At 42.7% G+C, this 25959-nt stretch overlaps 1 protein-coding gene across 1 annotated transcript in view; it reads right to left on the minus strand.

The window, feature by feature from the left end:
* Positions 1–25959, minus strand: part of PPP1R8 (protein phosphatase 1 regulatory subunit 8) — a 145649-nt gene that overhangs the window by 49212 nt on the left and 70478 nt on the right. Inside the window, exons 5-6 of the mRNA XM_053707124.1 lie at positions 20165–20309; positions 1763–1827 (exon numbers count right to left, since the gene is read on the minus strand). Coding sequence (XP_053563099.1) covers positions 1763–1827; positions 20165–20309 — 210 coding nt within the window. The remainder of the gene's footprint in view (positions 1–1762; positions 1828–20164; positions 20310–25959) is intronic.

Here is a 25959-nt window from a genome sequence, read left to right on the forward strand (position 1 = left end):
ATCAGTATTGATATGTTGCTATTAAACTAGTGCTGCTTGTCAATATATAATTGCTTATGAAGTTTTTGTACTTTAACAAAATAATTCATATTTAGTTCAAGGTTCCCACTATATCTGCATGATTCCTATCATTATATTATTGGTATAAATATTCACAAATATTCCCATGATATTCGTACATGGGTCCAGTGTGTCTTAGTCTATAAACATTAGTGGGGTTCAACCTTGGTTAACGGTCAAATAGAGAGAATTACTTTTTTCAGAATATATTTACAAAATACATATTTGTCTATTATAGCTTAGTGACTAGTGCCATCTTCCAAGGGATAAATATTCTGACTGCTAAATCTTAGCTCATTAACAAAAATGTTAATTAATCTGTAATTAGTGTTAGCCAATCCTTTGTTAACCTAACCTTATCAGTTGGGGTGGAGTTAAACGTTTTCCATAATATACACACTCAATCACAAAAGGGGGGCATAAGCAGACGGCACAAGGGCCACATAGGTCATGCACAATGACCCCACCCTGTCCAGAGGAGATGGGAGGCTAAGCTGACCAGACAGACAAGTCAGGTTTATGGCGAGACAGGGTTCCAGGGGTAACCTAGGAGGGTCTTTCACATTTAACCCTAGTGAAGTATGAAATAAACCTATATGAAACTGTTTTGTTAATGATTTATCATCTCTACATTTATATTCAAAGTTTTCTTATTTAATCAGGTGAGTTAATCAATTCTTGTTTGCCCTTTATAGTCACACATGTTTTTTCTAGGTAATTCCTGTTAACCTGGTCTTATCTGTCAACAAGAACACTGGGTTCAGGAATCTGTTAATATCATTTTCTAATGGTTTGCCATGATTATTAGCTTATCACATTCTTGCCAGCTATGCTGAGAATGTAAATAACAAATGTTTGTTTCTCTATTATACACTCAATCTACTGCAAATAAAATAAATTTAGTGATTGTTTTCATTATTTCTAACCTGAACAAATTATTAAATCATTGTAATGATGTATATTTATTGATTTGCTTCATTTAAATATTGCTTATTTTTTTTTATAAACTATCTTTGTTTATTGATCTAGTCTCAGTTTAATTAATAGACAAATTAGAACTAAAAGGATTCAGGTTCTATACGTATTATTCTTTGCAAATTATATCATTCAGAGTGTTATTAAATTGTACACATTGCCCCTGCAAAGTTGGTAACGCCCAATAAATATATAAATAAATATATATATATATATATATATATATATATATATATATATATATATATATATATATATATATATAATATAGAGGTTCCATATTATTTATTGTGTCTAAACACAGAATACACTTTGTGGGAACACTACTGAAATAATAATAACAATAATAATAATATTCACAACACAACATATTTGTAAAACAAAACAAAAAAGGTGGAAGACATTAATGCAGAAACGGACACTGTGCTAGCCAGCTACATCGCAAAATATTTACCACCAATCTGCTCTATAAGGTAAATTCACAATCACCAATGTGATAATGCACACATGAGTATGCATAAATACACAAACGGCAAAGAAAAATAAAAACAGAACACCTATAGTAAAGCAAGATGGTATATGGTAGGAAAGTATTATACTCTCCTAAAAATTTGGAGGTTCAAATTTGGGCTTCTATAAAAGGGACCTGCCTTTATTGCCAAGTGTTACAAGGGTGAGTTAAGAAAATAAACAGGGTGGGGAAAAAATAGTGAAAAGTGAATCTTACCTTCACAGGAACCACAGCAGTCTGTACCATATTCCTGAAACGACCAACTGAGGGATCAACATCCTCTGTAGAAAATAACAGGAATGTTATTAAAAACGTAGCACTTTTTTTTTCTTCCACAAATGGACAATAACCTTGTATAATCAGCCATGTTAATTAAGTGCACTACTATAACAAATAAGGCAACCAATTTAATGCATGATTTCACTGAGTGAACACAAAAATTATTACTGAAAGGTTCATTTTTCTTCCCCGAGTTGACTGTAGAGTGGTTTGCCCTAATTACTAAAGACTAAGGGCCTGATGATCAAACATTCTCCTGCTTGGAGAGTTAATTGTAGAGCAGACTTTACAAGGACTGAACTCACTGAATGCTCAAAGAAAAAAAGGGCAGAACTTTCCAGCACTGAGATCTTTCCCCTTTCTGTATCTGAAAAAGGAGACAAGCCCAGTGAAATATACCACTACATGAGATGAGAGTTGTGTTACACTTACACTTTGTGCATTGTATTTTATATTACCTTACATTTCATATTGGGTCCTTTCAGTATTATTACATTTAAGCTTTGCACTTTTCATGTTATATTTTAATACACAGTGTTACTTTAACAAATTAGGGTCATACTTTGTATATTTCTGTGTATCTTTTACAATTTACACGGCACTTGGTATTTTCTCTATTGCACAATAAAAACACAGCTTCAGAAAATGGGAGGAACAGGGGTTTTCCCAGAGTAGCTCTCTCACAAGTCTTGTGAAATGCTGTAAGCATTTTACACAAGCAGTTCTCACTGATTTTTCTCGCCAGCTGTATGCAGGTGAAATTTGCTCAAAATTCACAATATACTTATTTAACAGACAGAAATAGTAATGTATATTAAACCCGGGCTTGACAGACCCAACAGCCAGGTAGCCACTGGCTCCTAGAATTTTATCTCTAGCTCCTAACTTTTTGGGTTATTCTCCATATTTTTATATACAATTACCACTGTCTGGCTCCTAAATTTTAAACTAATTTGTCGACCCTTATATATGTATAGGCAAAAGCAAGTTATATCGCAAACGGAGCCTTTATATTAGCCCCAGGTGTACTTGAGTTACCTTCTCTCTACCCTGTGAAGCTCTGTATCCCAGAGAGCTTTATTACTTTCTATGGAAGGCATCTCATCTCTCTGATACTTCCATGTTCTGTCCTTTTTTGTATAAAATGTAGTGATTTCATTCCCTGTGAAGTCTGCACTATAATTTCTCTCCAGTCTAAAGAATCTTTGCTTATTGGGCCCACAGAAAGTAATGAAGCTCTCGAAAATAAAACTGAAAAAATGACAGCTTCAGTTTCCCAAACAGAAAAATACAAAGTGCAATGTAATTTGTAAATGATACACAAATATACAAAAGTATGACCCTAATATGTTAAAGTTACACAAACTGTAAAAGCATAATCACAATCCTAGTTACACTGCTGTATACAAAATAAAATACAAAACAGAAAGTGCAAAGTTTAAATGTAATAAAATGTAATCTGAAGTGTAAAGCAACAAAATACAAAGCACAAAGTGTAAATGCAGAAGAACTCAGGTCATGCAGTGCTATATTGCACTGGGCTTGTCTCTCCTTCACATACAGAAATGCAGGGAACGCCCCTTGGAGAGGTATAGCAAAAACAGAATTTATGCTTACCTGATAAATTACTTTCTCTTGCGGTGTATCCAGTCCACGGATTCATCCTTTACTTGTGGGATATTCTCATTCCCTACAGGAAGTGGCAAAGAGAGCACACAGCAAAGCTGTCCATATAGCTCCCCCTCTAGCTCCACCCCCCAGTCATTTGACCAAAGGTTAGGAAGAAAAAGGAGAAACCATAGGGTGCAGTGGTGACTGTAGGTTAAATTTTTTTTACCTGACTTAAATGCCAGGGCGGGCCGTGGACTGGATACACCGCAAGAGAAAGTAATTTATCAGTTAAGCATAAATTCTGTTTTCTCTTGCAAGGTGTATCCAGTCCACGGATTCATCCTTTACTTGTGGGATACCAATACCAAAGCTTTAGGACACAGATGAAGGGAGGGAACAAGACAGGTACCTTAAACGGAAGGCACCACTGCTTGCAAATCCTGTCTCCCAAAAATAGCCTCCGAAGAAGCAAAAGTATCGAATTTGTAAAATTTGGCAAAAAGATGCAGTGAAGACCAAGTTGCTGCCTTACAAATCTGTTCAACAGAAGCCTCATTTTTGAAAGCCCATGTGGAAGCCACTGCTCTGGTAGAATGAGCAGTAATTCTTTCAGGAGGTTGCTGGCCAGCAATCTCATAGGCCAAACGGAAGATGCTTTTCAGCCAAAAGGAAAGAGGTAGCAGTCGCTTTCTGACCTCTCCTCTTACCAGGATAACAAACAAGGAAGATGTTTGTCTGAAATCCTTAGTTGCTTGTAAATAGAACTTTAAAGCACGAACTACATCAAGATTGTGTAACAGACGTTCCTTCTTCGAAGATGGATTAGGACACAGAGAAGGAACAACTATTTCCTGGTTAATATTCTTGTTAGAAACAACTTTAGGAAGAAAACCAGGCTTGGTACGCAAAACTACCTTATCTGCGTGGAACACCAGGTAAGGTGAATCACACTGTAAGGCAGATAATTCTGAAACTCTTCGAGCAGAAGAGATAGCTATCAAAAACAAAACTTTCCAAGATAACAACTTAATGTCTATGGAATGTAAAGGTTCAAACGGAACCCCTTGAAGAACTGAAAGAACTAGATTTAAACTCCATGGCGGAGCCACAGGTTTATAGACGGGCTTGATTCTGACTAAAGCCTGAGCAAACGCTTGAACGTCTGGTACCTCTGCCAGATGCTTGTGTAACAGGATAGACAAAGCAAATATTTGTCCTTTTAAGGAACTAGCTGACAATCCTTTCTCCAATCCTTCTTGGAGAAAGGACAATATCCTGGAAATCCTAATCTTACTCCATGAGTAACCCTTGGATTCACACCAACAAAGATATTTCCGCCATATCTTATGGTAGATTTTCCTGGTGACAGGCTTTCTAGCCTGAATCAGAGTATCTATAACTGACTCAGAGAAACCACGCTTTGATAGAATTAAGCGTTCAATCTCCAAGCAGTCAGACGTAGAGAAACTAAATTTGGATGCTTGAACGGACCCTGTATTAGAAGATCCTGCCTCATTGGCAGTGTCCATGGTGGGACAGACGACATGTCCACTAGGTCTGCATACCAAGTCCTGCGTGGCCACGCAGGCGCTATCAGAATCACTGAAGCCTTCTCCTGCTTGATTCTGGCAACCAGACGCGGGAGGAGAGGAAACGGTGGAAAAACATAAGCCAGATTGAAGGACCAAGGCGCTGCTAGAGCATCTATCAATACCGCCTTGGGATCCCGGGACCTGGACCCGTAGAGAGGAAGTTTGGTGTTCTGACGGGACGCCATCAGATCCAACTCTGGGGTGCCCCATAGCCGAGTCAGCTGGGCAAATACCTCCAGGTCGAGTTCCCACTCCCCCGGGTGAAAAGTCTGACGACTTAGAAAATCCGCCTCCCAGTTGTCTACTCCTGGGATGTGAATTGCTGAGAGATGGAAGGAGTGATCCTCCGCCCACCTGATTATTTTGGTTACTTCCGTCATCGCTAGGGAACTCTTTGTTCCCCCCGATGATTGACGTAAGCTACAGTCGTGATGTTGTCCGACTGAAATCTGATGAATTTGGGCGCCGCTAGTTGAGGCCATGCTTGAAGAGCGTTGAATATCGCCCTCAGTTCCAGAATATTTATCGGGAGAAGTTTCTTCCCGAGACCATAAGCCCTGAGCTTTCAGGGAGTCCCAGACCGCACCCCAGCCTAACAGACTGGCGTTGATCGTTACAATGATCCACTCTGGCCTGCGCAAACATATTCCCTGAGACAGGTGATCCCGAGACAACCACCAGAGAAGAGAATCTCTGGTCTCCTGGTCCAACTGAATTTGAGGAGAAATCTGCATAATCCCCATTCCACTGTTTGAGCAATCATAGTTGCAGTGGTCTGAGGTGTATTAGTTTTAACTTTCTGACCTCCGTCAGAAATATTTTCATTTCTACCGAGTCTATCAGGGTTCCTAGGAATGGAACTCTTGTGAGGGGGGAGAGAGAACTCTCTTTGACGTTCACCTTGCACCCGTGAGACCTCAGAAAGGCCAATAATCTCTGTGTGAGACTTGGTACTTTGGAAAGTCGACGCCTGAATTAAGATGTCGTCTAGGTAAGGCGCCACTGCTATGCCCCGCGGTCTTAGAACCGCCAGGAGGGACCCTAGCACCTTTGTGAAAATTCTGGGAGCTGTGGCCAACCCGAAAGGAAGAGCCACAAACTGATAATGCTTGTCCAGAAAGGCGAACCTGAGAAACTGGTGATGATCTTTGTGGATAGGAATGTGCAGATACGCATCCTTTAGATCCACGGTAGTCATATATTGACCCTCCTGGATCATTGGTAAGATTGTCCGAATGGTCTCCATCTTGAATGATGGGACTCTGAGGAATTTGTTTAGAATTTTGAGATCCAGGATTGGTCTGAAAGTTCCTTCTTTTTTGGGAACCACAAACAGGTTTGAGTAAAACCCCAGTCCTTGTTCTGCAATTGGACCTGGGTGGATCACTCCCATTGTATGTAGATCTTCTACACAGCGTAAAAACGCCTCTTTCTTTGTCTGATCTGTAGACAGACGAGAAATGTGGAACCTTCCCCTTGGAGGAGAGTCCTTGAATTCTAGAAGGTATCCCTGGGCTACAATCTCTAATGCCCAAGGATCGTGTACATCTCTTGCCCAGGCCTGAGCGAAGAGAGAGAGAGTCTGCCCCCTACTAGATCCGGTCCCGGATCGGGGGCTACCCCTTCATGCTGTCTTGGTGGCAGCTGCAGGCTTTTTGGCCTGTTTACCCTTATTCCAGCCCTGGTAAGGTTTCCAGGTTGCCCTGGGCTGTGAAGCGTTACCCTCTTGCTTTGCAGCGGGAGAGGATGAAGCGGGGCCGTTCCTGAAATTTCGAAAGGAATGAAAATTAGCTTTATTCTTTGTCTTAAAGGGCTTGTCCTGAGGGAGAGCATGGCCTTTTCCCCCGGTGATATCTGAAATAATCTCTTTCAATTCAGGCCCGAAGAGGGTCTTTCCTTTGAAAGGAATGTTCAAAAGCTTGGATTTAGACGACACATCGGCCGACCAGGACTTTAGCCATAGCACCCTGCGCGGCAAAATGGCGAAACCTGAATTTTTCACCGCTAACTTATCTATTTGGAAAGCGGCGTCCGTGATAAAAGAATTAGCTAGCCTTAGAGCCTTAATTCTATCCATAATTTCCTCATATGAGGTCTCCGTCTGGAGCGAGTCTTCCAGCGCCTCAAACCAGAAAGCCGCTGCAGTAGTTACAGGAATAATGCAGGCAATAGGTTGGAGAAGAAAACCTTGTTGAACAAAAATTTTCTTAAGTAAACCCTCTAACTTTTTATCCATAGGGTCTTTAAAAGCACAACTGTCTTCAATTGGTATGGTTGTGCGTTTAGCAAGTGTAGAAACAGCCCCCTCCACCTTAGGGACCGTCTGCCACGAGTCCCACACAGCGTCAGGTATGGGAACATTTTCTTAAAAACAGGAGGGGGAACAAAGGGAATACCTGGTCTATCCCACTCCCTAGTAACGATATCCGCAATCCTCTTAGGGAGCGGAAAAGTATCCGTGTAAACAGGGACCTCTAGGTACTTGTCCATTTTACACAATTTCTCTGGGATCACCAAAGGGTCGCAGTCATCCAGAGTAGCTAATACCTCCCTAAGCAAAACGCGGAGGTGTTCTAGTTTAAATTTAAAAGCCAATGTATCTGAATCTGTCTGAGGAGGAACCCTTCCTGAATCAGAGACTTCTCCCTCAGACATCAAATCCCTCACTCCCACTTCAGAGTGTTGCGAGGGTATATCGGATACGGCTACCAAAGCGTCAGAATGCTCATAATCTGTTCTTAAAACGGAGCGATCACGCTTTGCAGGTAACACGGGCAGTTTAGATAAGAAGGCTGTAAGAGAATTATCCATGACTGCCGCTAAGTCTTGTAATGTAAAAGGGTTAGACGCACTAGAGGTACTAGGCGTCGCTTGCGCGGGCGTAACTGGTTGTGACACTTGGGGAGAGGCAGACGGGCTACCCTCGTTACCTTCAGTCTGAGAATCATCTTGGGCCACATTCTTAAGTGCAACAATATGATCTTTAAAGTGTATAGACATATCAGTACAAGTGGGACACATTCTGAGAGGGGGTTCCACCATGGCTTCTAAACACATTGAACAAGGATTTTCCTTAGTGTCAGACATGTTTAACAGACTAGTAATATACACAAGCAGGCTTGGAAATCACTTTAATCAAATAAAAAACACAATTTGAAAAAAACGTTACTGTGCCTTTAAGAGATAAAAAGCACACAATTTTACAAAACAGTGAAAAATGCAGCAATCTTTCTGAAATTTTCACAGTATGTAGCTAAAGCCTTAATAAGATTGCACCACAAGTTTCAAAACGATTAACCCCTTAATGCCCAAACCGGAGCAGCCTAAAGCCAACACCCAGTTAAATTACTACAGCACCTTGCCACAGCCTTGCTGTGGCCCTACCTGCCCTTAGGGATCAGATTTGGGGGAATATAGCTTCTTTTAGGCCCTCAAACATCAGCAGGACCCTCCATGTGAAACAGCATGAACTTTTCTGCAATTCTAAGTGCGCAACTGAGGCACGAAATAAGGCCACTCCCACTCTACTCCAGAGCTGTGAGGCCTAGTAAATCACTCCTAAGTGACTAAAAAACAGCCATGTGGTAATAACCCCAGAAAGAACCCAAAACGGCTTTCAAAGTGTCTTGCAAAACGATTTTTCCTTAGCCAAACAATCGATTGCCCTGAATAAGTGTCAACCAGTATATTAGCCCTATTATGTAAGCATTCAATTCCTTACTAAGTCTGTGAACATAGCTTACCCTCCCCTCATGGGGATATTGTCAGTCTCTTCTAGCATTATCTCAGTCTTGTCTAGAAATAAATGACTGAACATACCTTATTGCAGATCACCCTGCAAACTGTTCCCCCCAACTGAAGTTTTCTGGTACACCTCAGTCCTGTGTGGGAACAGCAGTGGATTTTAGTTACAACATGCTAAAATCATTTTCCTCTCAGCAGAAATCTTCATCACTTTTCTGCAAGAGAGTAAATAGTACAAGCCGGTACCATTTAAAATAAACTTTTGATTGAAGATAATAAAACTACAATTCTAACACCACATTCACTTTAATGCAAAGAGAATGACTGGGGGGTGGAGCTAGAGGGGGAGCTATATGGACAGCTTTGCTGTGTGCTCTCTTTGCCACTTCCTGTAGGGAATGAGAATATCCCACAAGTAAAGGATGAATCCGTGGACTGGATACACCTTGCAAGAGAAATTAAGTTTATATCAGAAAGCTCTCAATATGTATGTGAGCTAACCACGACTGATGTTACTGGCAATTACTATAATACTGGTGGGATATGGCAGATCTGTTGGATGGCAATTACTGGAATTCAGGTGGCATGGCTTTGTGTGTGGGAAAATTATTAGAATGAAAATTAATATTTAATTAAAAAAGAAAAGAAGATGGAGTCGAGGAAGACAAACAGTAATGTATGTCCATCTGAAGGAATTAGGAAAACTACTACAAAGACAGGTTAAGGGAAGAAAATAAATGAAATAAGAATTTTTTTTTAAGATTTTCTTTTGTTATATACTTTAATTCCACTATTTCAAGCTAAGAAAATACCAACCTCTGCTGGCTTTATAATGGAAGCATCTTCCTCCGAGCAGCTAGTTAAAAATACAATCTAGCTACGCAAGTTGTGCAGTACTACGCAACGTGCATAGGGAGATTGTAATTTAACTCCTCCTCCATTGGTTTTCACTGATGTCCAGCCAGGCACTATAGGGGAGTTGCTGCGCGACGGGGTGACACCATCAGAGGAGATTAATTCCTGCTTGATGGTGTCAAGGACCACCAACATCTTCGTGGACCACTGGTTGGCGACCGTTGATATAGACAACCCATCAAAACTTAAAAACATAATTTATGCTTACCTGATAAATTTATTTCTTTTGTAGTGTATCCAGTCCACGGATCATCCATTACTTATGGAATATATTCTCCTTCCCAACAGGAAGCTGCAAGAGTCCACCCACAGCAAAGCTGCTATATAGCTCCTCCCCTAACTGCCATATTCAGTCATTCGACCGAAAACATGCAGAGAAAGGAAAAACCATAGGGTGCAGTGGTGACTGTAGTTCAAATGAAAAAATTACCTGCATTAAAGTGACAGGGCGGGCCGTGGACTGGATACACTACAAGAGAAATAAATTTATCAGGTAAGCATAAATTATGTTTTCTCTTGTTAAGTGTATCCAGTCCACGGATCATCCATTACTTATGGAATACCAATACCAAAGCTAAAGTACACGGATGATGGGAGGGACAAGGCAGGTACTTAAACGGAAGTTACCACTGCCTGTAAAAAACCCTTTCTCCCAAAAATAGCCTCCGAAGAAGCAAGGTATCAAATTTGTTAAATTTGAAAAGTATGAAGCGCAGACCAAGACTCCGTCTTGTAAATCTGTTCAACAGAAGCCACATTTAAAAAAGGCCCAAGTGAAAACCACAGCTCTAGTAGAATGAGCTGTAATCCCTTCAGGAGGCTGCTGTCCAGCAGTCTCATAAGCTAAATGAATTATGCTTTTTAACCAAAAAGACAGAGAGGCTGCTGAAGTCTTTTGACCTCTCCTCTGTCCAGAATAGACAACAAACAAGGTGAACGTTTGATGAAAACTGTAGTAGCTTGTAAGTAAAACTTTAAAGCACAAACCACGTCCAATATTGTGTAATAGACGTTCCTTCTTTGAGGAAGGATTAGGATACAAGCATGGAACAACTATCTCTTGAGTGATGTACTTGTTAGATACCACCTTAGGAAAAAACCCAGGTTGGTACGCAGGACTACCTTATCCGTACGAAGGACCAGATAAGGAGAATCACATTGTGTTACGGTTACCCTTAGTCTCGCTGAGAGATGGACCGCTTAGTAGCCTGGATCCCTATTGCTAAAGAGGGGAGAAGCTGCTTTCCATAGTATTCTATATGAGTCTCGCAAATATAGAATAATCTCCCTTAGCTGCAGTACAGCTAGGATACCCTTCTGCCCACAAAAACGAGTCAACGCTGTGATTGAGGGTCAAAACAAGAACTCAGGACTGGGATGCCCAGCCTGCTTTTTATTAAAGTTACATGCACACAGGGCACTCCCAGGGGGAGAGGGGGGGAAGCACAAAATCCCCCATCACACATTTAGATAGAGAGCACTGTCCTTTGACAGGCCACAATAGGATTACAGTACTTAAGATAACAAGTTTACAAGTTCATCTTATCAATTAGCAGTCTGGCTCCAGAGGTGATTAGACAATAGTTTCTAAAAGCTGAAAAAAAAGAGTTAACTCTTTATGAAATGAAACTTGTTACGGTTTTCTTGGAGCCCTTCTTAGGCGCTGGCTTGCTGGTTCAGGCATTGCTGCTGGGAAATAAGCTCTTCACAACAAAATAACTAATGCTTCTGTAACATTGCTCCCTTTCTGTGGAACACTCTGGCAGACACGGTCTGACCCCTTTTCGGGGCAGACTAAGGCTGTCCAGACCGCTGGTTATGCGGGGCTGAGGTCGGTTTGTCTGGACAACCCGTCGGCGTTGCCATTCTGTTTCCCAGGTCTGTAAGTAATGGTGAAATTGAAAGTTTGCAACGATAAGCTCCAACGTAATAGCCTGCCGTTATCTCCAGAGACCCGGTTCAGCCACACCAACGGGTTATGGTCGGTGACCAGAGTGAACTCCTGCCCATATAAATAGGGAGTCAATTTCTTTAATGCCCACACCAAAGCCAAACACTCCTTTTCGACCGCTGCATAGCTGACTTCGCGGGGCAGGAGCTTCCGGCTGATGTAGGCAACTGGATGCTCCCCTCCATCTTCGCCTACTTGGCTGAGGACGGCTCCCAGCCCGAACATGGAAGCATCGGTATGGACGATAAAACGTTTGTTAAGGGCTGGGGCCGCCAAGACAGGAGCGTTAATTAGAGCATTTTTGAGAGCCTGGAAAGCCGTTTCACAGTGGGGAGACCACAGGACCTGTCGAGGTAAGTTCTTCTTGGTCAAGTCAGTCAGGGGTTTGGCAAGTGTGCTGTAGTCTGGTACGAACCGTCTATAGTACCCTGCCGTGCCCAGGAAGGCTAGGACCTGAGTCTTAGTGATGGGGGTGGGCCAATTGGCGACAGCTTCTATTTTGGCCGGCTCTGGTCGCTGCTTTCCACACCCCACCCGGTGACCCAGGTACTGTACCTCGGCCATCCCAAAGTGGCATTTTTCTGGCTTCAGAGTCAGGCCAGCAGCCCGGATCTGATCCAGAACCATTCCCACATGAGCTAAGTGGTCCTCCCAGGACTCACTGTGGATCGCTATGTCGTCCAGGTAGGCGCAAGCAAAACTCTGGAAGCCATCCAGGAGCCTATCCACCAAGCGCTGGAATGTAGCTGGGGCATTCTTCATCCCAAACGGCATTACCCTAAACTGATATAAGCCGAATGGGGTGACGAATGCCGACTTGGGGATAGCCTCCGGGGCCAGGGGAATCTGCCAGTAACCTTTGCAGAGGTCAATAGTGGTCAGGTAATTTCCCCTGGCTATACGATCGAGTAGCTCGTCTACCCTGGGCATAGGGTAAGCGTCCGTCACGGTATTTTCATTGAGCCTCCGATAGTCTACGCAGAACCGGGTGGTCCCATCTTTCTTGGGCACCAAGACAACTGGGGAGGCCCAGGGACTATCGGAGGGCTCAATTACCCTGAGCTGGAGCATCTCATCGATCTCCTTCTTCATTCCTGTCCTAACTGCTTCGGGGATTCGGTACGGAGCCTGGCGCAAGGGAGCTTGTCCCGGAGTATCTACCTGGTGGGTGGTTAAAGTAGTGTACCCTGGCTTCGGGGAGAAGGTGAGGTGTTTGGACTGGAGGAGTTGGTTGAGCTGCTCCCTTTCAGTGGGGCTAAGTCGGTCCCCTATCTGAACCTGCGCCACTATACCTGTGGGGAGGCTCTTTTCTAATAGGTCTGGAATGGGTAAACTGTCGGGGTCTTCCTGAGGGGAACAACATACGGCCGTCACGTTCTCTGGTCGCTCAAAATATTCCTTGAGCATGTTTACATGGAATGTCTTTCTAAGATTGTTGTCGTGGCAGCTAGCTATCACATAAGTGGTGTCTCCCCTTTTCTCTACGATCTGGTAGGGACCCTGCCAGGACGCCTGCAATTTGTCTGTCTTCACCGGCTTAAGTACTAACACCTTTTGTCCTATGGTGAAGATTCTCTTTCGGGCCCCCCGATCGTACCATACTTTCTGTCTTCTCTGGGCCAACTGGAGATTAGCCCGCACGGATTTGGCTAATTGCTCCATTCGGTCCCTGAGTTCCAGCACGTATGGCACAATGGGGACACCGTCAGCCTCCATCTCTCCCTCCCAGTGCTCCCGGATCAGGTTTAGGGGTCCCCGTACCTTTCTTCCGTAGAGCAACTCGAAGGGAGAGAACCCTGTCGTTTCCTGGGGCACCTCCCGATAAGCAAATAGGAGGTGCGGCAGGAAGCGTTCCCAGTCTCGGTATTCCTGAGTGAACGTCTTGAGCATTTGCTTGAGGGTCCCATTGAACCTCTCACACAGCCCGTTCGTCTGGGGGTGGTATGGGGAGCTTAGGAGGGACTTAATTTTGCAAACCTGCCAGAGTTGTTGGGTCAATTCAGCCGTAAATTGGGTGCCTCGGTCGGATAGGATTTCTTTTGGAAATCCTACCCGGGAGAACACCTGTACTAGTGCATTCGCTACCGTATCCGCTTGTATGTTGGATAGGGCGACAGCCTCTGGGTACCTGGTAGCGTAGTCCACTACGGTAAGAATGTATCGCTTACCGGAGGGACTAGGGGTAGCCAGTGGTCCCACTAGGTCAATAGCAACCCGGCTGAAGGGTTCCTCTACAATGGGCATATTTACTAGCTGGGCTTTAGGGTGATCGCCTCGCCTTCCTACTCGTTGACACACATCGCAGGTGTTACAGTAAGTTCTAACGTCAGCGTGCACCCCTGGCCAAAAGAACGTGTGAGTAATGCGGTGTAGGGTACGGGTAACGGCTAGGTGGCCTGCTAAGGGGATGTCGTGGCCTATTTTGAGGATTTCTTGACGGTATTTGTGGGGCACTACCAGCTGTCGCCTACGCTGTCCCCTTTTCTCTGTCCAGCGGTATAGTTTCCCTTTTTCCCATAAGAATGTTTCGTTATCTGCCCCGCCCCCTCCGGTCTCTGCTCGTTCCCGGTACTTTTGTAAGGTCGGGTCAGTCTTAGACTCTGCCTCGAAAGCATCTGGGGTGTCCCAGGGTATGGGGCCTAACCTGTCAGGCAAGGTCGGGGTAGGTCTTACCTGTGTCTCCCGCACTGGTGAAAGCTCTCGCTCCGTCCGGGCTTGGGCCCGTGTAGTCACTGGGTCCGCCTCGTTGTTGCATACTGGAGCATAGGCAGAAGTCATGGGGCCCAAATCGTTGCCCAGTAGTACTTCGGCAGGTAAATTATCCATTAGGCCCACGTTCACAGCCCCCTTTCCCGCTCCCCAATCAAGATGCACTTGAGCTGTTGGAATTTTGTACACATCCCCCCCCGCCACTCTAACGGCCACAGTCTGTCCGGATCGCTTGTGCTCTGGCACCAAATGACTCTGTACCAGCGTGATAGTAGCCCCTGTGTCTCGCAATCCCTCGGTAGATCGCCCCTCGAGCCATACCCTCTGCCGATGGTGCTGGCGGTTATCTGAGGCAGCATATACAGGGTCTGCCTCGTGAAGCGGCCCCACATATCCCTCCATAGGGGCCTCTTGGTTAACACAGAGGGCCCGGGCCGGACGATAGGACCCAGAGGGGTCATTGTAATTCCTGGGTGTCTGGTGCGTATTAAAGGGGCAGCTAGCCATGAAATGCCCTGGTTGCTTGCATCGGTGGCAAGTCGGTCTGGGACGCTCAGAGCTGTTATTGGGTGGTCCTGAGTGTCGGACGGGCCCTGTGGGCACCGGGGCTCGGAATTCAGCACGAGGGGGTGCACGGTAAACCTCTCTGGGTTCGACCCGTGCTGGAGCTCGGTAGTTCATGGGTTCGTGAAGACGGGAGTCATAATGTTCATCGGCCAATTTGGCTGCTTCTTCTAAGGTAGAAGGCCGCCTGTCTCGCAGCCATTCCTTCCCTTGCTGTTCCATGCCATTATAAAAATGTTCTAAGAGAAACAATTGTAAAATTTCCTCCCCAGTCACCGCTTTACTTCCGCTCAGCCAGTGATTTGCCGCTCTCCGCATTCGGTGCGCCCATTCCATATGGGTATCGTTAGGCTTCTTTTCCGTGCCCCGAAACTGTCGGCGATACGTGTCCGGAGTTACAGCGTACCGTCGCAACAGTGTCTCCTTAACTAGCTCATACTGTGTCACTTCCTCAGCACCCAGAGTACGAAAGGCTTCCAGGGCTCGCCCGGATAGTTTCCCAGACAATATCGTGGGCCACTCTCTGTTGGGAATCTGGTGCAGGGCACATTGCCTTTCGAAGTCCGCCAAATATTCATCAATCCCTGTCTCGCTCTCTAGGAAGGGTCGAAATGCCGCATAGGGTATCTTGGGCCTCCCAGCATTTTCGACAGGGATGATTACCTGCGGGGCTTCAGCATTGCGGTGTGCGTTCGCTAGGTTGAGTTCGTGGGCTCGAGTCTCTCGTATATCCTCGTCCGCCTCCGCCATCAACTGCTGTACCAATTCCATGGAGGGGTTCGGCCCGTATAATGAGAGCCTTTCCCGAACAATCCTGGTTTTTTCGTCACTAATCGTGGTCGGTGTTTCCGCCATTGTGAAGCTCTGATCCAGTTCGGTCAATTCTGCGATCAGCTCTCTCCTCGGCCGGTTGCTGGCGTACCCCCCTCTGCTTTCAAGTAAATCCTTTAGGGTTGTACGCTTCAATTTTTCGTAAGCGCTCTCCATCCGTTCTGTACCTCTCCTAGGAAATCCAGGAAAATCCCGCCGCTGCCGCCAAATGTTACGGTTACCCTTAGTCTCGCTGAGAGATGGACCGCTTAGTAGCCTGGATCCCTATTGCTAAAGAGGGGAGAAGCTGCTTTCCATAGTATTCTATATGAGTCTCGCAAATATAGAATAATCTCCCTTAGCTGCAGTACAGCTAGGATACCCTTCTGCCCACAAAAACGAGTCAACGCTGCGATTGAGGGTCAAAACAAGAACTCAGGACTGGGATGCCCAGCCTGCTTTTTATTACAGTTACATGCACACAGGGCACTCCCAGGGGGAGAGGGGGGGAAGCACAAAATCCCCCATCACACATTTAGATAGAGAGCACTGTCCTTTGACAGGCCACAATAGGATTACAGTACTTAAGATAACAAGTTTACAAGTTCATCTTATCAATTAGCAGTCTGGCTCCAGAGGTGATTAGACAATAGTTTCTAAAAGCTGAAAAAAAAGAGTTAACTCTTTATGAAATGAAACTTGTTACGGTTTTCTTGGAGCCCTTCTTAGGCGCTGGCTTGCTGGTTCAGGCATTGCTGCTGGGAAATAAGCTCTTCACAACAAAATAACTAATGCTTCTGTAACACAGATAACTTGGAGAGTCTACGAGTCGAGGAATTAGCTACCCAAAAGGAACTTTCCAAGATAAAGATTGATATCTATGGAACAAAAAAGGTTCAAACGGAACTTCTTGAAGAACCTTAAGAATCAGGTTTAAGCTCCATGGCGGAGCAACAGTTTTAAACACAGGCTTGGATCTAAACAAAGCCTGACCAAATGCCTGAACGTCTAGAATACCTGCCAGACGCTTGTGCAAAAAAATAGACAGAGTAAAAATCTGTCCCCTTTTAAGGAATTAGCTGACAACCCTTTTCTCAAAAACATCTTGGAGAAAAGATAATATCCTGGGAATCCAGACTTTACTCCATGAGTAACCCTTGGATTCATAACAATCAGATATTTACACCATATCTATGTTCAATTTTCCTAGAGACAGGCTTTCATGTCTGTATTAAGGTATCAATTACTGACTCGGAGAAGCCATGCTTTGATAACATCAAGCGTTCAGTCTCCAGGCAGTCCATCTCAGATTGATTCTATTTAGATGGTTGAAAGGACCCTGAGGTAGAGGGACCTGTCTCTGAAGCAGAGACCGTGATGGAAAGGATGACATGTCCACCAGATCTGCATACCAGGTCCTGCGTGGCTACGCAGGCGCTGTCAAAAACACCAAAGCCCTCTCCTGCTTGGTCTTGACCTCCGGAGGAAATCCCACTCCCCCGGAAGAAAAGTCTGACGACTTAGAAAATCCACCTCCCAGTTCTCAACACCTGGGATATGGATAGCTGATAGACAAGAGTGAGTCTCTGTCCAGTGAATTATTGTAAGACTTCTAACATCGCTAGGGAACTTCTGTTCCCCCTTGATGGCTGATGTAAGCCACAGTCGTGTATATTGTCCGACTGAGTATGATGTACCTCAGAGTTGCTAACTGAGGCCAAGTCTGAAGAGCATGGAATATCACTCCCAGTTCCAGAATATTTATTAGAAGGAGGGTCTCCTCCTAAGTCCACTATCCCTGAGCCTTCAGGGAGTTCCAGACTGCATCCCAACCTAAAAGGCTGGCATCTATTGTAACAATTGTCCCATCTGACCTGCGGAAGGTCATACCCTTGGACAGATGGACCCGACATAGTCACCAGACTAGAGAATCTCTGGTCTCTTGGTCCAGGTTTAACAGGGGGACAAATCTGTGTAATCCCCGTTCCTCTGACTGAGCATGCATAGTTGCAGCGGTCTGAAATGTAGACGTGCAAACGGTACTATGTCCCTTGCCGCTACCATTAAGCCGATTTCATTCATGTACTGAGCCACCGAAGGGCGCGGAAGGGATGAAAAAAACACGGCAGAAATTTAGAAACTTTGACAACCTGGACTCCGTCAGGTAAATTTTCATTTCTACAGAATCTATCAGAGTCCCTAGGAGGGAAACCCTTGAGATTGGGGATAGAGAACTCTTTCCATGTTCACTTTCCACCCATGTGATCTCAGAAATGCCAGTACTATGTCCGTATGAGACTTGGCAATTTGGATGTTTGACGCCTGTATCAGGATGTCGTCTAAATAAGGGGCCACTTCTATGCCCCGCGGTCTAAGGACCGCCAAAGCGACCCCAGAACCTCCATAAAGATTCTTGGGGCTGTAGATATCCCAAAGGAAAGAGCTACAAACTGGTAATGCCTGTCTAGAAAAGCAAACCTGAAAAACGATGGTGATCTTTATGCATCACAATGTGAGGATAAGCATCCTTCAAATCCATTGTAGTCCTCTATTGACTCTCCTGGATCATAGTTAAGATGGTACGAATAGTTTCCATCTTAAATGACGGAATTCTGAGGAATTTGTTTAAGATCTTTAGATCCAAAATAGGTCTGAAGGTTCCCTCTCCTTGGGAACCACAAACAGATTTGAGTAAAAACTCTGTCCCTGTTCCTCTCTTGGAACTGGATGGATCTCGTACACAATGTAAGAATGCCTCCTTCTTTATCTGGTTTGCAGATAATTGTGAAAGGCGAAATCTCCCCTTTTTTGGGGGGGGAATCTTTGAAATCCAGAAGATATCTCTGGGATATAAATTCCAATGCCTAGGGATCCTGGGCATCTCTTGCCCACGCCTGGGCAAAGAATGAAAGTCTGCCCCCTATAGGATCCGTTACCAGATAGGGGTCCGTTCCTTCATGCTGCCTTAGAGGCAGCAGCAGGCTCCTTGGCCTGCTTATCTTTGTTCCAGGTCCGATTGTCTCCAGACCGCCTTGGACTGAGCAAAAATTCCCTCTTGTTTTGCCTTAGAGGAAGAGGATGCCACACCTGCCCTGAAGTTTTTAAAAGGTACGAAAATTAGACTTTTTTTTTTTTTTTTTTTTTTTGAAGCCCTTTTGAGCCCTTCAGAGATGTCCTATAGCATGCAGGGGACTGCTGAGGGAAGCTGAATGTCACTGTTTGTAATTTTAACTGCACCAACTGTAACTTTTATACTATAACAGTGGAAAGCCTCAGGAAACTGTTTCTATGCAAAATTTAAGCCAGCCATGTGGAAAAAACTTAGGCCCCAATAAGTTTTATCACCAAACATATGTTAAAAAACGATTAAACATGCCAGCAAACGTTTTAAAATACATTTTTACAAGAGTATGTATCTCTATTAATAAGCCTGATACCAGTCGCTATCGCTGCATTTAAGGCTTTACTTACATTACTTCGGTATCAGCAGTATTTTCTTAGTCAATTCCATTCCTAGAAAAATATTTTACTGCACATACCTTATCTGCAGGAAAACCTGCACGCCATTCCCCCTCTGAAGTACCTCACTCCTCAGAATGTGTGAGAACAGCAAATGGATCTTAGTTACGTCTGCTAAGATCATAGAAAAACGCAGGCAGATTCTTCTTCCAAATACTGCCTGAGATAAACAGCACACTCCGGTGCCATTTAAAAATAACAAACTTTTGATTGAAGAATAAACTAAGTAGAAAGCACCACAGACTCTCACAACCTCCTATCTATGTTGAGGCTTGCAAGAGAATGACTGAATATGGCAGTTAGGGGAGGAGCTATATAGCAGCTTTGCTGTAGGTGGACTCTTGCAGCTTCCTGTTGGGAAGGAGAATATATTCCATAAGTAATGGATGATCCGTGGACTGGATACACTTAACAAGAGAAATAGTATTTTCTGGGCGATATGTTTTTTAGGTTTCCCCAGACCCTTTAGGAATCCAGTACATAAAAGTAAATAAAGCTGCACTCCAAAGGTTCTTGGTAGACAAAAAGTGAGAAACTTTTATTAAAGCTTAAATCAGCAGCAACATTTCGGGGCTGCTGCTCATTTATCAAGCTAAAATCACACTGTGCATAACAACCGTTTAAACTCATGCAAGTAAAGTAAGGGCCAATCATATGAGATCAGGTGGGCGTGACTTCCTATGTTGAACATCTCTCTCTCTGCAAGTGCTACTTAGGTGCTGAATGAAAAATGGGCCGGCTCCTAAGCTTACATTCCTGCTTTTTCAAATAAAGATAGCAAGAGAACAAAGAAAAGTTTATAATAGGAGTAAATTAGAAAGTTGCATGCTCTATCTGAATCATGAAAGAAAAATGTGGGTTGTGTGTCCCTTTAAGCCTTTTATGTTATTTAGAAATGGCATGAATGAGAGAGAAGGTGCTTACCAGGGTTAATAACCTCATCATCTTCACTAAATGTTACTCGTGAATTCCTCCTTTTCCTTTTGGGTCTCTGGATATCAAGATTTCCTTCTTCTATGGTGAGTGTTGATATCCTCTTGTTATGAGCAGTGTTAAATTCTGTAAGATTCTGCAAACAAGAGGAAGTCATTACTATGGTTTGTCTACCCTACAAATTTATTCGCATAAAATAATTAAAAAAAATAGTTGGTGTGTGAAATTATAGAACTAGAAATCAACACAAAAATTACAGAAATTTCTATATCTTGGCTCATATCCCTGTATAATAATCGCAGTGACAACCACTACCTGTGGAGAGTGCAAAGAATTGACCACTCCCCAATTTATTAGTATATAAGCGAGTGTTTCCAGAGACCCCTCCGCCTACTCTTAGAGATACCCAGAAGTATATGGACAGAAACAAGCCAAGGAGAGAGCCTGGCGATTATTATACAGGGATATGAGCCAAGATCTAGAAATATCTGTAATTTTAGTGTTAATTTCTAGTTATCTTGGATCTCCCTGTAAAATAACCAGTGAGACAAATATAAAGCAATGCACCCCCCCCCCCCCCCACACACACACACGGGTAGGGATAAAAATCGCAAGATAGCAAAGAATGCTTTACAAATTATGGGCTTTTATACTTCATTTTAATTCATTTTTATAAATTAAGGGCTTTTCAACCATATTGGTGTCTGGTCAGTACGTTGGGTCAGACATTACCCAGCCTTTTTAGGCGCTTTATACACATGTCTTACTTTACAAATTAGACCCAAACAAAAGTAAATTACAAAAAAAAAAAATCTGGCAAGGCAAATTACCAAGTATGTAGTGAAAATAAAGGTGCAGAAAGATTAAAAAAAAAAAAAAACGACCAAGAACTGCAGTAAGAGTAGCATCTGTCTGTAGTCCCAGAGAGGTTAAAGTAGCTATCACGTGAGGCCTGATCCTGTTGAAAATAGGAACTATTTTTTGTGTGTAAGTGCTGGAAACAATCCAAATGGAAAAAGTATACAGAGTGGGTGTCAAACCCTGAAATAACAGTCTGCCAGTTATCCAGATACACTAAATTTCATAAGATGGACAAATGAACACTGGACAACCTCCAAACTATAAGGAGGTGGTCTGCAATTGCTTTTCATGAAAAAAGTGAAGTTGAAACACCGCATAAAGAAGGAAATCTGGTTCTAAAGAAGAACAATGGTTATCCCGATAGAAGGGGAAAAAAAAGCTTAAAGTTAGACATTTGTCCCACTGAAGCGATTTCCCAAAAGACACTTCCCTCACAGGTTGAAATGGTGCATCTGACATGACACCAAAGTCCAGAGAGAGATCCCAATGAGGTCTCACCGAACTTCTAACAGAAAGTTTATGAGACAGTTTCTGAAACAAATAGAAGTGTAGGAACTCCCAAGACCAATGAGTAACAAACAATAACAAATATAAGTAGCAAAGTTCCTGGATTACGTAAGTAACCATCAAAAAATAATTTTTGATACAATGGCAGGATTAAAATAATAAACAACAGAATACAGCAAATTATAATGTTAAGCAAACATAACACTACACAAAACTCCTCTGAACCTGAATGACAGAACAGACCCCAAAGCAACATGCTCAGAGTGATAGAAAAGAAACAGTACTGCTCTTGTAACAAACCGTATATAAGTCAGCAAAAGCTCAAATACAGAGGGTCTGGAAATTTAAAAAAAATAGACATAAAAAAAGGCTAAGAAATATTAAGTCATATACCACATCAATCTAACTATACAGAGAATATATATATATATATATATATATATACATACATACACATATATACACACACACTATATATATATATATATATATATACACACACGTATGAACAATAGTCCAATCTCTTCAAGTTCCAAAAGTTTTTACTAGACAATATGCTCTTCAGCCGATCTCTAAGGCAGTGAAAACCCAATATATATATATATATATATATATATATATATATATATATATATATATATATATATAATAAACAAACATTCTATGGATCTGGTTGAAAGGTTGACAGACAGAGGTTACAACGAAGACAAATTGATGGATATGAGACAAGTGAAATCGATTAAAAAAATAAAAAAATATATATATATGTTAAAAGCTCAGAAAAGAAAAAATATGAAAAAACATAATTTATGTAAGAACTTACCTGATAAATTCATTTCTTTCATATTAGCAAGAGTCCATGAGCTAGTGACGTATGGGATATACATTCCTACCAGGAGGGGCAAAGTTTCCCAAACCTTAAAATGCCTATAAATACACCCCTCACCACACCCACAATTCAGTTTAACGAATAGCCAAGAAGTGGGGTGATAAAAAAGTGCGAAAGCATATAAAATAAGGAATTGGAATAATTGTGCTTTATACAAAAAAAATCATAACCACCACAAAAAAAGGGCGGGCCTCATGGACTCTTGCTAATATGAAAGAAATGAATTTATCAGGTAAGTTCTTACATAAATTATGTTTTCTTTCATGTAATTAGCAAGAGTCCATGAGCTAGTGACGTATGGGATAATGACTACCCAAGATGTGGATCTTTCCACGCAAGAGTCACTAGAGAGGGAGGGATAAAATAAAGACAGCCAATTCCTGCTGAAAATAATCCACACCCAAAATAAAGTTTAATGAAAACATAAGCAGAAGATTCAGACTGAAACCGCTGCCTGAAATACTTTTCTACCAAAAACTGCTTCAGAAGAAGAAAATACATCAAAATGGTAGAATTTAGTAAAAGTATGCAAAGAGGACCAAGTTGCTGCTTTGCAAATCTGATCAATCGAAGCTTCATTCCTAAACGCCCAGGAAGTAGAAACTGGCCTAGTAGAATGAGCTGTAATCCTCTGAGGCGGAGTTTACCCGACTCAACATAGGCAAGATGAATTAAAGATTTCAACCAAGATGCCAAAGAAATGGCAGAAGCTTTCTGGCCTTTTCTAGAACCGGAAAAGATAAATAGACTAGACGTCTTTCGGAAAGACTTAGTAGCTTCAACATAATATTTCAAAGCTCTAACAACATCCAAAGAATGCAATGATTTCTCCTTAGAATTCTTAGGATTAGGACATAATGAAGGAACCACAATTTCTCTACTAATGTTGTTAGAATTCACAACTTTGGGTAAAAAATTCAAAAGAAGTTCGCAAAACCGCCTTATCCTGATGAAAAATCAGAAAAGGAGACCCAGAAGAAAGAGCAGATAATTCAGAAACTCTTCTGGCAGAAGAGATGGCCAAAAGGAACAAAACTTTCCAAGAAAGTAATTTAATGACCAATGAATGCATAGGTTCAAAGGGAGGAGCTTGAAGAGCTCCCAGAACCAAATTCAAACTCCAAGGAGGAGAAATTGACTGAATGACAGGTTTTATACGAACCAAAGCTTGTACAAAACAATAAACATCAGGAAGAATAGCAATCTTTCTGTGAAAAAGAGATTTGTCCTTTCAAGGAACTTGCAGACAAACCCTTATCTAAACCATCCTGAAGAAACTGTAAAATTCTCGGTATTCTAAAAGAATGCCAAGAAAAAAAGATGAGAAAGACACCAAAAAAATAAAAGTCTTCCAGACTCTATAATATATCTCTCTAGATACAGATTTACGAGCCTGTAACATAGTATTAATTACAGAGTCAGAGAAACCTCTTTGACCAAGAATCAAGCGTTCAATCTCCATACCTTTAAATTTAAGGATTTGAGATCCTGATGAAAAAAAAAAAAAGGACCTTGCGACAGAAGGTCTGGTCTTAACGGAAGAGTCCACGGTTGGCAAGAGGCCATCCGGACAAGATCCGCATACCAAAACCTGTGAGGCCATGCCGGAGCTACCAGCAGAACAAACGAGCATTCCTTCAGAATCTTGGAGATTACTCTTGGAAGAAGAACTAGAGGCGGAAAGATATAGGCAGGATGATACTTCCAAGGAAGTGATAATGCATCCACTGCCTCCGCCTGAGGATCCCGGGATCTGGACAGATACCTGGGAAGTTTTTTGTTTAGATGGGACGCCATCAGATCTATTTCTGGAAGTTCCCACATTTGCTCAAAGCAAAGTGTGGAAAACAGCACCAACAGATATGTGGCTTGTGGGGCACGGAACCCAGGATCTGCCTTATCCTGCAAATACTTCAAGTAGCAAAAAAGATTTGTTACATGACTAAGGACCTATAGCAGGTCTGAAACGTTGTATGTTTGTCAAAAGACCCTATATGAAGGAATAAAGGTTTTTTAACTATTGGTGGCTGGAACAAATCTTTTTTGCTACTTGAAGTTCCCACATTTGAACAACCTGAAGAAATACCTCTGGGTGAAGAGACCATTCGCCCGGATGCAACGTTTGGCGACTGAGATAATCCGCTTCCCAATTGTCTACACCTGGGATATGAACCGCAGAGATTAGACAGGAGCTTGAGTCCGCCCAAACCAAAAAAATTTGAGATACTTCTTTCATAGCCAGAGGACTGTGAGTCGCTCCTTGATGATTGATGTATGCCACAGTTGTGACATTGTCTGTCTGAAAACAAATGAACGATTCTCTCTACAGAAGAGGCCAAAACTGAAGAGCTCTGAAAATTGCACGGAGTTCCAAAATATTTATCGGTAATCTCACCTCCTGAGATTCCCAAACTCCTTGTGCCGACAGAGATCCCCACACAGCTCCCCAACCTGTGAGACTTGTATCTGTTGAAATTACAGTCCAGGTCGGAAGCACAAAAGAAGCCCCCTGAATTAAACGATGGTGATCTGTCCACCACGTTAGAGAGTGTCGAACAATCGGTTTTAAAAATATAAATTGAAATATCTTTGTGTAATCCTTGCACCATTGATTCAGCATACAGAGCTGAAGAGGTCGCATGTGAAAAACAAGCAAAGGGGATTACGTCCAATGCAGCAGACATAAGACCCAGAATTTCCATGCATAAGGTTACCGAAGGAAATGATTGTGACCGAAGGTTTCGACAAGCTGAAAACAATTTAGACGTCTCTTGTCTGTTAAAGACAGAGTCATGGACACTGAATCTATCTGGAAACCCAGAAAGGTTACCCTTGACTGAGGAATCAATGAACTTTTTGGTAAATTGATCCTCCAACCATGATCTTGAAGAAACAACACAAGTCGAATCGCATGAGATTCTACGAATGAGAAGACTGAGCAAATACCAAGATAATCGTCCAAATAAGGAAATACCAAAACCCTGTTCTCTGAATACAGAGAGAAGGGCACCGAGAATCTTTGAAAAAAATTCTTGGAACTGAAGCTAGGCCAAACAGTAGAGCCACAAAACTGGTAATGCTTGTCTAAAAAGAGAATCTCAAACACTAAAAGTGATCTGAATGAATCGGAATATGCAGATACACATCCTGCAAATCTATTGTAGACATAAAATGCCCTTGCTAAACAAAAGGCAGAATAGTCCTACAGTAACCATCTTGAATGTTGGTATACATAACGATTCAATATTGATAGATCCGGAACTGGTCTGAAGGAATTGACCTTCTTTGGTACAATGAAGAGATAAAATAAAAACCCTAGCCCCTGTTCCAGAACTGGAACTGGCATAATTACTCCAGCCAACTCTAGATCTGAAACACATTTCAGAAATGCTGAGCCTTGCTGTGTTAACTGGGACACGGGAAAGAAAAAAATCTCTTAGCAGGAGGCCTTAACTGAAGCCAATTCTGTACCTTTCTGAAACAATGTTCTGAAACCAGAGATTGAGAACGGAATTGATCCAAACTCCTT

This window comes from Bombina bombina, chromosome 3 (genome assembly GCF_027579735.1).
Source record: "Bombina bombina isolate aBomBom1 chromosome 3, aBomBom1.pri, whole genome shotgun sequence".
NCBI classification, from domain to species: domain Eukaryota; kingdom Metazoa; phylum Chordata; class Amphibia; order Anura; family Bombinatoridae; genus Bombina; species Bombina bombina.